This window comes from Lepidochelys kempii, chromosome 4 (genome assembly GCF_965140265.1).
Source record: "Lepidochelys kempii isolate rLepKem1 chromosome 4, rLepKem1.hap2, whole genome shotgun sequence".
Classification (NCBI taxonomy): domain Eukaryota; kingdom Metazoa; phylum Chordata; order Testudines; family Cheloniidae; genus Lepidochelys; species Lepidochelys kempii.
Window position 1 is genome coordinate 60,686,314 of NC_133259.1, and position 15,423 is coordinate 60,701,736.

At 37.5% G+C, this 15,423-nt stretch overlaps 1 protein-coding gene across 1 annotated transcript in view; it reads right to left on the reverse strand.

Moving 5' to 3' along the window:
• Positions 1-2,747: 2,747 nt before the first annotated feature.
• The window catches only part of ASIC5 (acid sensing ion channel subunit family member 5), a 61,560-nt gene continuing 48,884 nt past the window's right edge, over positions 2,748-15,423 (reverse strand). The window contains exons 6-10 of the mRNA XM_073341440.1: positions 13,964-14,111; positions 11,835-11,891; positions 8,674-8,842; positions 4,669-4,760; positions 2,748-4,175 (exon numbers count right to left, since the gene is read on the reverse strand). Coding sequence (XP_073197541.1) covers positions 3,985-4,175; positions 4,669-4,760; positions 8,674-8,842; positions 11,835-11,891; positions 13,964-14,111 — 657 coding nt within the window. The 3' untranslated portion in view covers positions 2,748-3,984. The remainder of the gene's footprint in view (positions 4,176-4,668; positions 4,761-8,673; positions 8,843-11,834; positions 11,892-13,963; positions 14,112-15,423) is intronic.

Consider the following 15,423-nt stretch of genomic DNA (forward strand, 5'->3'; position numbering starts at 1 on the left):
CTGCTGTGAGCTTAATCGCTGTATCTGTTCCCAGAGGCACATTGTAGCAGCACACCTGTGCTTTTCACAGCTTCAAAGGCTGTGCTGGAATATATGTTAAGTGCCTTGTTCCGGCTTCCTTCTGTGTTTCCAGCAATGCTGGTCTGGGGGGGGGGGGGGGGGAGGGGCTGGCTGTCTGGCTACAGGGGAAAGCTAGCAAAACTTTTCAAAGGATGCAACCTGTGTTTTTGTCAATCTCGTTTTTCATCTAAACTTTCTGATTCTGAAATGGAGTTGGAGACTCCACTGATTGGATCATAATGTTTTTGTCTTTGTTTTTTAGGAGCTATTCTACTCTGATCTTTGCTTGATCTATTTGTTACTCAGTAGTGTGAAGGGAGCTGTAAGAAAACTATCTCCCCATCAGCTGAATATTCTTTGTAATGGAACATAATGTTCTAGAATAACAGAACCTGTGTAGAAAAAGACACACAAACCCTCATTGCTGATCAATGTTATATTAAAACAAAACACATTCTTAATGGCTTTTCAATCTTAGAGTTTGCACTTTTCAGTGTGTGTTACATCAGGTAGTTAACTGTGGAACAACCACAACTTCTAGGCAGCTGGAAATGCCACCTCCTGGCTGACAAATCTCCATCTACTGCCACCCGCCTTAAAATTCAGATGAGTCATGCTGCCTAATACATGGCAGATTTTTAAGAATTGTGGGCAGCCCAAAGAAACCGCACTTTTCTCATTACAATAATTTTATTGTTAGGATTAAAACAAGTTGTTTTTTTTATAGTAAAACCCATAGATTGGAGAAAGCTTGTTGAAAGGAACCTTTGAACCTGGACCTTTGGAGAAGCACTGGAAAAGGGTCAGATACGTAAGTAGCAAAGTTCTGTTTGCTGAAGAATGGTTAGATTGTCCTTCAGTAAAAAATCTTTGTTTCTCATTATTTGGACTTCCTGTTCCTACCCATCCAACAAATCCATTTTATTTTTTCATTTCAATATCTTCTCCTTTAAACTTCACAAGTCATTCCTGTGCATTTATCAGACATATGTCACAAAGCAGAAGAAAGCATTTTAAGCTTCCACTGTGTTGCACAGCACATCTGCTATATCTAGCTGTACTGAAGAATCGATTGCATTACATAACCTCATCATGAGCCATTGCTGCAAATAAACAAAAACTGATTCTGTTATTTGACTTTGGACAAAACTCTGACCCCGTACTTTCTTTAAAGCTCTTTCTGGCTTTCATTTTAAAATAATTGATAGCCAGTTAATTGAGAGGTTCTGGCCCAAATTCAATGCAATTGCATTAAGGTAAATTTGGTCCAGTGCTTCTGGTTGTTTTCACTTTAACCTCCATGTCAGGCTTGTTTCCTTTTTAATCTTTACATATCATTTGTCCTGTCTTTCACTCACTCGAAAAGGAGCTACCTGATAACTTTCCACACAGCAAAACTATACTAATTGTTTAGTCCGGTGCTTATTAGGAGCATCAAAACACCTTGTTCTATTTAGTATTATATTGTGCTGGATTATTATGTTCAATCACTCTTTCCTTTCTGTTTGGATTTGAGGCATTAAGTCCCATTATAAGTATCAGAAGCAAGACTGAGGGGGCACATAACTGGAGTTGGGGTTAAGTTCTCTAATATCATGATTTCACAAAGTAAAGGTCTAGTCTTACAGCAATTATACGTCTTCCCTTAGAAAATAATGTGGGATCTTGCTGGCTTTTTTGCTCCACTGTATGACAGGACAGGCTCTTTTTTCCCCTCCTCCTCCTCAGGACAGCAATTTCTTCTTCTTACTGTTTCTCTGGTATTAACAGATTTGATATTACCAGGAAAAAAAGGTTTCCCAGCAAGCAATGGCCTTAGCTGTTTTATGCACCAATCTATATGCTGACCTTAAGTTCACTCAAACTCCTACTTACTGAGAAGTAAAATTGAGGCCTTTTCTCTTTTTTTGAGTGCAGAAATGGTCATTATCTCAGGGCTTAAAGTAGAGTCACAGAAAGAAATGCTAGCTCTGTCATTGCCTACTGATGGAATTTTATTAATTCAAAACTTAATTTTATCTGACAGCTTGCATAAATACATTTATTACTCCCTTGGGGAAAGATCGTATCTGCTTTGCTTCTGCAATGTAGAAATTATCTGAATTTGCCAGTCATGCAGTATTGTGTGGCTGCTCAGAGAGGCACAGTGTAAATGGGACTATATACACCATATTGACATGCCACATGAATAGAGGAGTACGCTTTGTGGACTATTCATATGGTCTTATAATTTTTGTAGTGATCAGAAATCATGCAGATCAGTGCCTTAAAGGTTATAATTTCTCCATGTTACTATCAGGTTTAATTATAAGCCCAATTTAACTAGTGGAACTATGGAACTATTGGCTAGCAAAGCTGGTTAGGCCTGAAAAGTGCCAGAATTCACTCTGAAAGCTAAGGAGAATTGTCTGTAAGGTTTCAAGAAAATAGGTCAAACTAATTTTGAATAACAAGATGCTTAAAAAGAAATGACTCTGATTTTGCAATGTTGACTACAAATTTCAGTTTGTCTCTACTTTAAAAATGGCTCATTACTATCCTGTCCAAATTCCACATTTTCATTTGTACTAGGAGACTAAATTCACTGACTTCAGTGGGGTAATTGAGAGTTTAAATCAGGGTAAAATATGGTCCTCTGCCTTCAAAAATGTCTGAAGCTCTGGTTATTATAAATACAGGCCTTCCCTATTCATTTCCATAATTTTTAAATAGTTATTTTTTTTAAACTATAACACACCTTAGTAAACACAACTTTAAGATTTCTGCTATCAAAGTTTTTATTTTGTCCATTTACATTTTGCTTCCATCGTAAATTTCTCCGGTAGCTTATTCCATCTTGACTACTTTATGCATGAAGTAGTTCTGGCTGAGAACTCTTATTTGCACTTAATTCTTTAACTCTGGTAACAAGATTTTGAACGTTTCACAAGTATGTACAGTTAGGGTCTGATCCAAGTCCAAAACAATTGGGCTCTTTCTGTTAACTTCCACAGGACTTGGACCTTAATCCTCCTCAATCTGTTTAATAATTTTGGAAACTTTGTTAAGTCGCCCTGAAGTCTCTTCATTTACTGTATTTATTGAGTCTGTTATTAGTGGAAATAAGTATGTGAGATAAGGTAATTAAGTTACTGTGAGTAACCTTTACAGCAGTTTAATTATAACCTTTTAATACTTTTTTTCAATACAAAAAGTCACATGCTTACCACAAGCTGTGTTTAAGGAGACCAAGAATGTCAAGTTTTGGTTATCCTTTCCCAGCTCTCACTCTCATTAAGGGCAAATGCCAAGGGTATTCTTGCCTTTCTAAGCACTGTGGTAGGCTGACTCATAGGTTTTTATTTATTTATCTAATCTGGGACTGACACACCCTAATTTAAATGTTGTTATGCATTAGGGGCCAACTCCTAATTCCATTGAGTTAGTTTCATGGCAAAACTTCCATAGACTTTTTAATGGGACATTTAACCATAATTGCAGGTGGACTGTGGCAGGTCAGTGGGGATACCCTCTTCTTCAGCAGTGCATCATCACTTCTGTAATAATAATTATTAGGAAGATTTGTTTGAGAGTGATGGAGAGTGACCCTGAAGAGCTGAAATTATCTCTGTGAGACCATTAATTTAGCTTACTCAAACTGCAAGAGTCTTCAACTCCATCATACATGCAATAGTGTTATGTGCCAGCAGAAACCATTTGCTCAGCGACTAAAAATTATATTGGGTTAGATAAAGATTACATCTCTCATCGTAAGAGAAAGAAACAGAGTCTTTCCAATGACTATTGTTAAGAATTCCATTGTTGCGTTATTTATAGCTGTTAAGTGGGGAAAACCAGTTGAGGTTAAATATCAATTTTCTCTTAGTATATTAAAAATGAGGGCAAGTTACAGGAGACAGTGAGGCTTTGTGCCTTGACAAGCCATTAGCATTCTTGTATTCCCTTCTTGTCTGTCTGCTCGTTCTGGGCTGGAATATTCCACTGGGGCATTTCTGGAGCTTTCAGTAGAAGAAAGATGCACAGCCAACAGAAGTTGGTGAAAACATACTCAACAATTTCTATGACTGTAATCATACTGGCTCCACAAAACAAACCAAGTTGGCCACCAACGTCAGCTGTAATAGAAGAAAATAAATGCATGTCAGCCTAAGCTTTTGGTTTAGTCTAGCAAGCAAAGAAAACCCTGCTAGGTTCCAGTACTAAAGATGCTAATTATATATAATTCGTCATTTAAAAAAATTAACTGTTTTTGAATGTTTATGGGAGAAATATTCAAATATTCAAAATAAAACCTACAACCCAACATAACTCATTGTACAGTATTTACAAGTTTTTAAAGAAAACTTTAGTAAAAGTGATCACTGTCCCCAGAACTCCCTTAGGTACAATGAAGCAGAATATGGCTCTTAATCTCCATTAGAGGTACTGTCTATGCTACTGACTCTTTTAATGGGACAGCAGCACATTCTTCTTAGAACCTAAGTTCTGGAACAGTGATTGACAGTTGCTGATAGAATAAGGTGGACATTACTCTTGCTCAGAAACTTGACCGGAGTGTCTGGAAAAAGAATAGATTTGAAAGAAAAATAAATATTAATGAATATTTACCAAGCAACTCGGATACACTCCGGGCCTTCTGCTGCCGAGTCATTTTGTAGTTCAGGTTATGATATTTAATGTCAATATACACAAGATTCTCCCTGATGACAAACACAAATATAGTCTAATTTGACAGTCAGTACTGCTACTTATTTCTGTCATTAGCTGTATAGTTAGAAATTAAATTCCTACTGGAAAAATGTTACAGGAATGATCGTCACTGTCAAAGTGCAATGAAATGAAATTGACAAAAATGAATTTGAGATGATAGGGAAATTTTCCTAGCAGTTGTCTACTAGAGTGTGGAACAATCTCTCTTGTGAAGTGCTGGAAGCCTGTCTGTTCATTACTGTGGAGGTACACCCAGAATTTCCCTCTTAAAACCCCTTTCATATAGTTAAGTCTGCACAGGCATAGGGATCCAACCATGCAGGGATCAGGGCTGAAGACTGTATTATAGGGAGTAAGCCTGAGTGGACAAAGATATGAAGTAGGGCCCTGATCCACAAGGGTACTTAGGCACCTAAACCCCAAATATAGGCACCTAAATCAGAGTTTTAGGCTACAATGTGATCCACAAGACCAATGCTCATCTGCTGCCAAATGATGTAGGTGCTAAATTTTTCCGCTGTAAAAGTACCTTGGTAGCCTAAGTTTTTGCCTCTGGGAATGTGCGCTGGTGTATTGCTCTAGGCATCTGGATGCCTGGTTCCCACCAATACATGAACCAGGGGAAAATAGATGGAGGAGCACCTATCTCACCTGGGAAGCCCAATCTAGTTGGCACACTCAGAGGCTGCATACCACATAGGGTCCAAAAGCTGGCTGGAGAAGCAGGAGGAGTCACCACCTATCTCATAACTTTTACCCCAATGGTAAGAGCACTCACCTGGGATGTAGGAGACTTGGTTTTAATTCTCTTCCCCCCCACCCCCCATTCTACCCCCCACTACCTGAGAGAGAGGGGATTTGAAAAGGGCCTCGCACCTTCCAGGTGGGTGCCCTAACCATCAGGCTATAGAGTTTCTGGCCTAATTACTCTTAACTATTTATCCAAAATAGAACACCTTCAAAAAGCGAGGTTGAAGTAGCCCCACATCAAAATAGCCCATAGCTCAGGCGTGAGAGTACCGCGGCCAAACGTTTGTTTTCTGTCACTGTAGGAACTCCATCTCCCCAAGAGATGGGAGCTATGTTGATCGTATTCTTCTGTTGACTTAGCTGCATATACATTGCGGGCTAGATTGGAATAGCATGGCACTCAGCCCTGAGCACCATAGCTATGCCAGCCTAGGAAGTGTAGACCAGGCTACTTAGAGCCCCAATCCTGCAATGACTTATGTGCATGTATAGCTTTTGTCCTCTGCCATTAGCCCCATTACTTCATTGGGGCTACTCAGTGTGTAAAATTAAGCACATGACTAAGTCTTTTCTGGATTGGGCCTATGGCATTACTCAGTGAGAATAAGGATATCAGAATCTGGCCCTATGATACCATAGTTAACAGGAAAGAGATTCCACATAGCTGCTAAATAGACACCTTAATCACAGAGATCATAAGAGTTCTTTCCATAATCACTGTAGATTAGAACACAAAAATAAGTGTTTCACTTTATTGAAAGGAAATATTGTTAAACACAGATGTGATCATGGTTTTTAATAATGTGAATTCTCTATGGAAACTCATGACTACAGTTTTTAGGTGTAACGATGTAAGGTAGCTCATTTACCCACTTTCACTGAAAATGAAGTATTTGCTGCCCAAGATTTTCTTCTGCAATCTCATCAGGTGACCATTCTAAACTGTACATGACATCTGATAATAACAATAAATCCATCTGTTAATGGATCCTATTAATTATGCTTCCTAGCATTACTGGGGAGTTGCTATTGTGTATATTTGTAATAAGGCTGTAAATAGTTAGCTCTACCCTGTTACATCCTCAAAAATCAATAGATCCCTACATTTGGTAATTTATGGTATGTACTAATTAATATATTGGCTTGATTCGTATTGGCTACAGACTTGGTAACAGAATAATTTTTGGTATTTTGACTTGGTTAATTGAGTAATTGCTGGTTTGTCTAATGTTTAAAAACAATAAAATAATTGACAAAGTGAAATACATAATGTTGTTGTGGACTTTTCAATGGCTTAATATAGATTTCTTTTAATAATATGCTTAATTCGCATGCCTTTTGTATGCCCTTTGTTCACGTGCAAAATATACGTTTAACCATGGTTTCAAGAACAAGAAATTCAACACTCTCACAAACAATTAAGCAACTTGGATATTCTATGGGCCAAAACTTCCAAACAATTCTTTAAAAGATCAACAGTCTTTTGTGTATATAGTATCTGTCCATTCACCTATTCACATCTACTGCATTTTACTGTAGAACCTCAATCACAACACCAGTGTTATGAACTGGCCAGTCAAGCACAGACCTCATTTGGAACTGGAAGTATGCAATCAGGCAGCAGAGACAAAAAGAAAAAGCAAATACTGTACAGTACCATGTTAAATATAAAAAATAAAGGGAAATCTTTTTTAAAAAAAATTTGACAAAGATAAGGAAACTTTCTGTGCTTGTTTAAATTAAAGATGGTTAAAAGAAACATTTTTCTTCTGCATAGTAAAGTTTCGAAGCTGTATTATTAAGTCAATGTTCAGTTCTAAACTTTTGAAAGAACAACCATAACGTTTTGTTCAGCGTCACGAACAACCTCCATTCCCGAAGTGTTCGTAAAGCTGAGGTTCTACTGTACTTGTGCTTCTAATTGTGCTTACAGATATACAAACAGTTTTTATGGACTGAGTTAAAGACCCTTTGACAATTGGGTTCTGTGTTTCCTAATGTCATGTTCTACAAATTGTTCTCCTCTTCCAGACTTGAAGACTACTTTTAGTAAGTAAATCCAGTAAGAATTTATCAAAACAGACTATATCAAGTACTTGCTCATGTTTTTCCTGTTACAAATTTAAGGAGAAATGGGTAAGATTACATTAGTTCATACATTTGCTAAACAGAGATCTTTATTATCGCAGGAGTGGGTGGGTGAGATTCTGTGGCCTGCATTGTGCAGGAGGTCAGACTAGATGATCATTATGGTCCCTTCTGACCTTAATATCTATGAATCTATGAATTATTGAGCTAATGTAATCTGTGAGGTTATGTAGGTATGTGATATATATTATTGGACCAATTGATAAAGTAGATTACACAAGCATCTGAAAGATTTCTTTCCCAAGTGAAGGTCTCCCTTTTGGAAAACTTGTATATTATACAATATTTGGTAATCTAATAAATAGTATTGTATTATCTGCCTTATCTACTTTTTCTTGGGAATTGATACAGCGTCAAATATTATCTGAGTACTCTGTGTGAGGGGCGAATTATATTAAACCTAATATCGATAAAACTCAACATTCGACCTGTAACCTTCAACCCACAGCAGCGAACAGTTCATTTTCCTCAGGTTTTACAGGTACTTCTACTTTATCTTAAGGGAAGGAAAAATCCTGCTTCCATTGATGTAGGGTGGCGTTGTGCCATTGACTTCAGTTGTATCAGGATCAAGATCTCATTATTGCCTATTGTACAAACTCTCTTCCTGGGGGTGATGAACAGGTTTCAGGAGGATCACAGCCATGACATCTTTCTTTATGGCTAGGTGTGGGAGGGGTTCTAAACCTTGATGGCTATAATATTTCTAATATGGGGGTCACTGCAGGGGAAAATACCTGAGACCACTAGTCTCATAGGCTATCTAATTTGATACCCACATAGCAACAGGTATAAAACAATAAAATACTGTGTCTTGGTCAATTTCCTATGAGCATACTTCACATCTATTGCAGGCATTGTTCTTAATATTGTATACAAAGCAAGAGCTCATGTAACTGAACAGAGTTCACATTTTAGTCAGGCCCTGGAAATAAATCAATAAAGATGGCATCTGTAAGTGATCCAGCATATTCCTTGTAAAGACAAAGTTTTAAATAAGATTACCTGACATACTCTGGACTTCTCTTCAGCTTTGTGGAAAGGAATTTTAAGGCTTTTTCATTCACAAAACTTGAATAGGTGACAGTGGTGGGATAATCTGTTTCTTCACAAGGCACAGGACAAGTGGAATTGTGGGTTCCCACCGTACATAGTCCCATTTGTTCTATGTTATCTGAAATTTCAGGAAAATGAATCAATACAATGTATGTTCGAAGGAATGTGAAGTTTGTAATATTTAGTTTTATACAAAGGAAGTTTGGGAAACTAACTCATAGAATTGACTCCAATAAGTATCCTAGTCGTTATAGATGGCTCTTTATATGTGAATCCCAAAATATTTTACAAAAGTGAATGAATATTATTATTCCCATTTTATAGTTGTAGAAACTGAGGCACAGGACTCTTAACTGCCTGGTTTTTCTTTTTTCCCAAAGGTGCTCAGAACCTGCTATTCTCACTCACTCCAGTGAGAGGCTGGATGCTCAGGTCCTTATAAACAACTTGTGCAAGACCACACAGAAAGTTCATGGTAGAGTTGGAAATGGGAATGTAGGACTTCTGCCACTAAGGCTCAAGGCTAATCCATTGGACCATGTCTTGCTGACCTTTTATCATGGAGTTTCTCTGTGTGCAGATGTGATTGCAGGATTGGTGTCAATGTTCTGTGGGCTAATGTTTGTTAGTTCCTGATGACTACCTTGCAAATCTGAGTAAGAACATTTTGTCCATTTAATATATTTCCATTTTGATAATCCCATTGTTTTACACTATCTGAGAAGAATCCCCGTTAAAGCACGGTATGTGCAACATTTTTTGTGTAGACAGAATCCATTCTTCTGTCTTACGCTTCTTTTGTGTGTTTCTACATTCTGGCATTGTTACTTGAAGTCACAGATATTCAGATCTGTATGGTCATTGTGACAATGAGTAATTCCACATGTAGGGTTGTCATTTTGTCATGGCAATTCTTAGGAAAAGTCACTGTGCTAGAAAACAATTAAAATTGTCAAAATTCTATAGACAGGATTTTTAAGCCTTTTATACAAATTCAGCCTGGCACTGTGTTCCCTTTTATGCTGCTGGAATAGCATAAAGAAGTACAAGTTTATAGGATCTCCCTTGGCTCTCACAGCAAATGCTCCCCTACTCCAAGCGTAAGGTGAATTTTTCTGTAGGATGTGGGAGATCCCAGGGAGCATGGCCACAGCAAACTCTATTTTAGATAGTCTCATCAGTGGAGTGGCCAGCCTTTGCCCCTCAACCCCCTTTCCTGTGCTAAGCACACTAAAAAAATGTAGAACGGTATCTGGCCCTCTGACAGTGGTTTTCCTAAATAAACTTTAACTTTTCAATTTGGTGTAACTAACATAAACTTCGTTAGTAATTTTGGCACTTCCTTGCCTTTTCTGCCAAGGTTTAGTGTGTATCAGCTATATTGTCTACGTGGAGACAACTTCATGCATTCAGGGGAAATGGACTTGAAGATCTGGTCAGACTTTATTACCTCCACTGTGACCATAATATAAAAGTTGTTTCCCTGGAGTAAACCTTGGTAAACTCAACATGGACCTCATGTGGTTTTTGTAGGGTTTTTTTAAAATAATAAATATTTGGCACTTATTAACTAACTATATTTATTTATTTTATTTTAGCACCTGAGCATCTTGTATCCCAATGTGGAATTAAAGCTCTCGGTGAAAGCCTACTGTTCTAGTTCTTTGTGTCACTGCTATATTGTTTCTGAGCTCTTGTCCTATTCACCTTCATGAAACTCAGAGTTTACATTTATTCTATCTTTCAAGGTTCTCTTTGAAGCTTTCAGCTACTTCTCAGAATATCTACTGACTGAAATACCTCCTCCCTAAAATCCCTAAATGTCGAAGATCATTGATATTTAGGAACATGAACATTATGGAATCAATGCCTCCCTTAAGAGTGGTGACAAAAATCCAGCCTCAGTCATAATAGATTTAATTTGAGCACCACATGTGTCTGACACTTAGAAGCCTTCCAATAGAAGCAAAAAGTTGACCTTATTGGCTTTTTCTTACACTTTCATGCCATTGAGAATGAAGATTCAGTTCAGGTAACGATATACAAAACAGTATTGAGAAGGTGTTTTCCAACTCTGATGAGAAATAATACATCAGCTCATCACTTGCAACAGGAGAATGCACTTTGTAAAAGTGACTAACAATTTTCAAACCTAGTGTGCACTAATCATTTGCACATAGAAGTGAATTACTGTGATATTTAACAAATGTAGAACTAATTTTTGTTTTAGAAACAAAAAATATTATTCCAATTTAAAGTTTTTAAGTGATTTGTTAGTGCAATAAGAGTGTCTAACTCCCTGAAAAGGTATTTGTTTCCTCCTGCGAAGATATCTATTTATTCTAGTACTAGAAAGAAATGATAGCTGTATAATAGTAATAACATGTAACCGCTAATTTTTGGGCCCAATATTTAAAGTACTAAGCACTTCTAATAACCAGAGAAGCAGAATTTAAGTGCAGGACCCAGAGTAGCCAGACTGGGCTCTGAGTAAAAGTGCAGGGTATGGGCTAGTGATAAATCCTTCCTTCAAGGCCAAAAAACCCCTCTGAGGAAGTTTCTGCAGCACAATTGCTGGAATAGGGTTTTCGGTGAAAGGGTTACATTTACAAAGCCTAACATGAATAAAAGTGCGGCCATTTACAAATACTCATGAAAACAGATTAAAAATTTCACTAACCCTCTGCAGCACTAGAAATGCAAGAGCCTTGCACTAGGGCAGAAGACCCAAGAAGTAAAGCTGTCTCTAAGTAGAAAATTGAAGCAGACTCATCTGCAGTTTCCAAACTCAGAAAATGCAGAAATGCAAACAAATGGTGCAAATGAATAGGTAAGCAGTCTTTGTTTTTAAAATGTAAGGTGCCATTCATAACATGGGAAACGAGGTTTTTTAAAAAAAGACATTTATTCAGTGTCCTATTGCCATTCTTCATTTTGAGACTGTCTAATAACCTAACCATGTATGTTCTAGTTCAGTTGCAATGTTTTTTGTATTCATTTTCTTACCAATTTCTAGCTATTTTCCAGTGCTCACTTGGAGCCATCTAATGTACTTTTAATGAAGCTCAAGAATAGAAAAATATTAATATGTTAATTAAACCGTTACTTACAGAGTGCAGGAGAAACACAATTGTAGAATTTTTGTAGGTCACATTCTGTTCCGTTTCCTTCAAAACAGTAATAAAAATAATAATTAAAGCTTGGAGTATACAAATTCAAATTAACTACTTCACTAAAGCTAGTGGTCAGTTTCTGCTCTCAGTTGCAGTAGTGTAAATACAAAGTAACACCTTTGAAATCTACAGCTTTATTCCACATTTTCAGTGACTGCAAGATCAGTTTGGTGCAGCACTGTTCATTGTTATCAACACAATATGGCACATAACAGAAAAAACTTTGTAAAATTTAAAAATAAGAGTAAATTTCATTATAGCTGTGAGTCTATCAATCCTGCCTATGGACTTCAGGGCATCCACCCAATATATTATGTAAAACAAATATTTTAGGGAGGTAAGGTCAGAAACTTCAGTTCTTAATTACATAAGTAAATTGGGGGAAGGAAGTGAGGAGTGTATTATTTCTTACTATTTTGATTGATAGTTTTTAAACTATGTGCAAGGCCAGCCTAAAGACCTGGCCCCATTGAAGTAAATTTCAAAGCTCCTATTGACTTCAGGAGAGCTAGGATTCCACCCCAGGCTTATCCTTACTGGCACATCCTTCTTGGCCAATGTGTCCTTTTCATAGCTGTTCAGAGGCAGCTGGGCTTCTTTGTGCCTTATCACTTCAGTTTTTTTTCTCATAGATATGCTAGATCTGTAACCTTGATTTCTATATTATGTAATATGGGTTGAGCTGGGGTTCTAAGGGCATCCAGGCTGCCTGATGCAGAGCCAGGAGCCAAACCCTCATTAGAGGGCTTCAGTTTTCCAGTTCCTGGAAAGTCCCGGAGTGGTGCATCTGACCTAGAGCCATAGACCCTACAATGCTGGGGTCCCTGGCACCCTGCCAGGCAGACTTCCGACAGAATCTTGGCTGATTCCATGAAAGTTTGTTGAACTCAAGCCATTCTCATGAAACGGTTCAGGTTTGACGAACCAGCATATTCCAACAAAACTTTCATTAGAAAATTCTGCCCAACTCTACTAATGAGCAATTAAGTTTACTCTCTACAGAAAAGTGGTGATTCAATAGACCAACACTTTCTAAAGTGGCTGCCTAAAGTTCGGCACTTTAATAAGTTACCTGACTCAATGGGAATGGAAAGGCCTTTAATCCAATGTAAGTGATGTAATTCCCTCTGCACTTTGCACTAAGGGGGATAGTCTTCTGATTTATTTGAGTGCTAGAGTGCTAGAAAACAGGGTGGCATGGAGTCGGGAGGGCTAGTGTAGGGATAGATGATCTGAGTTATAAAGAAGGGATGCAATAGTCAGGTTCCCTTTTCTTCAGCATTAGGAAATCCTTACCTCTTGACACACAAAGATCTAGATAAGTTATTAGAGAGAATATACTAAATACAATGCACAGGCTAACTTCACCTTTTATATTATACATTTCCTGCTGCTGCTTACCATCTGCTGTTTAATACTGAAATAATCTGGTTTACGTAAAATCTATTTTAATGTTTGTTTTTTTATGATGGGTGGTCTCTGTGTAAATAGTGTAAAATAAGAAGTTGAACTAGATTAGATGAAAAATCTACACCCTTGCAATGTGTGCCTCCCTGCCCTGGGGTGAATCTAGTAATCTGCCCAAAATACCCTTGTTGATGGCCATGTGATTCAAGAGAGTTCACTCTGAGCATTTTGATGTTTTGATCATAACACATATATTACAGTCCTGCTAGTCCCCATCAGCTGAGTCAAGTGCTTTAACCCCAGTGCTTTAGGGGTCAATTTAAAGACAAGACAGAAGCTATTACAGGTTTGTGGTGTAATCTTGGATGTTCATTAACATTTCTGGGTGCATCAGAAGAATGATGTCTGAGCAGATGTTGGGTTTAGAGCTGGTCAAACCTTTTCAATGCCTTTCACTAAAACATCAAAATTTGACATAAAAAATGAAATTTAAAATATTCATTAAAACTTTATTAAATTTTTCAACCTGTACTAACTGGGTTCAGGATTCTGAGATGACTGAGCTCTCTAAATGAAAGTAAAACTTGACAAGGCAGAATATTTAAAAAGAGCCACAGAGCACCTTTTGAAGCACAAACGTAGCATGTCTCAAAAAGTACCTGGAAGCAGAAATGGCAAACAGCCACACTTGTCCTGTATGTGCCTGGCCTTACATTCCTGCAAACATCCATAGGTGCTATAGATCTTGTGGTGCTGAAGTTTGATGTTAGGATTGCACTCTCCCCAAGGGTATTCTTGGATAACTGTCTTTAGATTAAAAAATAGCATTCTTTAAAATATCCTTGTCATTATTTTAAATACAGAGCTTTATCTGATGTATTGTTAACTGACGCTTGAGTAAAAGTTAAGCAGAATTGCTATCAAAAATAATCTCAAATTAGTAACAAAGTATAGTTTAAAAATCAAACTATTTTTAAAAAGTAATATAGCGGTTTCTCTCTGAGGTCCTGATTCTGCTGTGCAATCTGATAGCACAAACCCCTGTAGCTGGAGCTCACGAAAACTTATGCTCAAATAAATTTGTTAGTCTCTATGGTGCCACAAGTACTCCTTTGCTTTTGCGAATACAGACTAACAGGGCTGCTACTTTGAACCCTGGAAGATTGGGCTTCAGTAGGGCTCTACAAGGAAGAAGGGTCCACTCTGACTGGTTTCATTGCAGGATCAGGGACTTACTTCCTCTCTAAGAACTGAGTTCAAGAGTTGGTGATATTACTAGCACCTTGAAACAGTTCAGAAAGCAGAATTTCCAGGGTCAAATCCTAAATTCAGTGAGAAAAGAATTTGACTGTTGCTCTTTTTGATTTTCTAGCTATCTTGTCCACTGATGAAGGAGAAACACAAAACAGTGTTCTTGAAGAGTATTTTTGTTTTAAAATGCACATATATGCACATTTTGTGGTTTAATAGGATAGTGGTCAAAATACTTCCTCTTTAAGCAGGTCTAAAATATCTGTCTGAAATGGATGCCCTATGGGAATGTGCCTTCAAACAGCATCCCAAGAGTGAAATTAGCAGAAACACAGGGGAGTAATTTTAATCCCTGCAGAAAATCCACTACCTCCATGATCTCTCTGCGTATAGTATAGAAAATCGACACTGTTTTCAGGCTGGTGTTTTTCAGTAAAAATTGTATGTAAATATAGTACGGTTGGGCACTATTTTTATTGTCCCTATGACTTCTAGAGCAAATTTGCTCAGTTCACAAGTAAAATTATGCTTGTTTTCTAATTGCCAGTCCAGCCTGGGTTCTGAAAGTCAAGTTGCTTTTTTTTCTTCATGCATCATCCCCATTAATAAAGATACTACTGTCTCAAATTATAGTAGTACCACTGTAGCACTAGCTTTCAACGGGCTTTCAAGGTGGAACTAAAAGCAGACATACTTTGGTCTGTATCATCTGCATTACTAGTGATATATGGGACCAGGAAAGAATTCAGCTTTTTACTTGTAAACAAAGAAAATTTCCTCTGGAAGTCACTGAGACATAATGAATACTGAACCTTCAAAATACCAATTTTACTATCACTTTTCAGATTAGAAATGCACTTATACATTT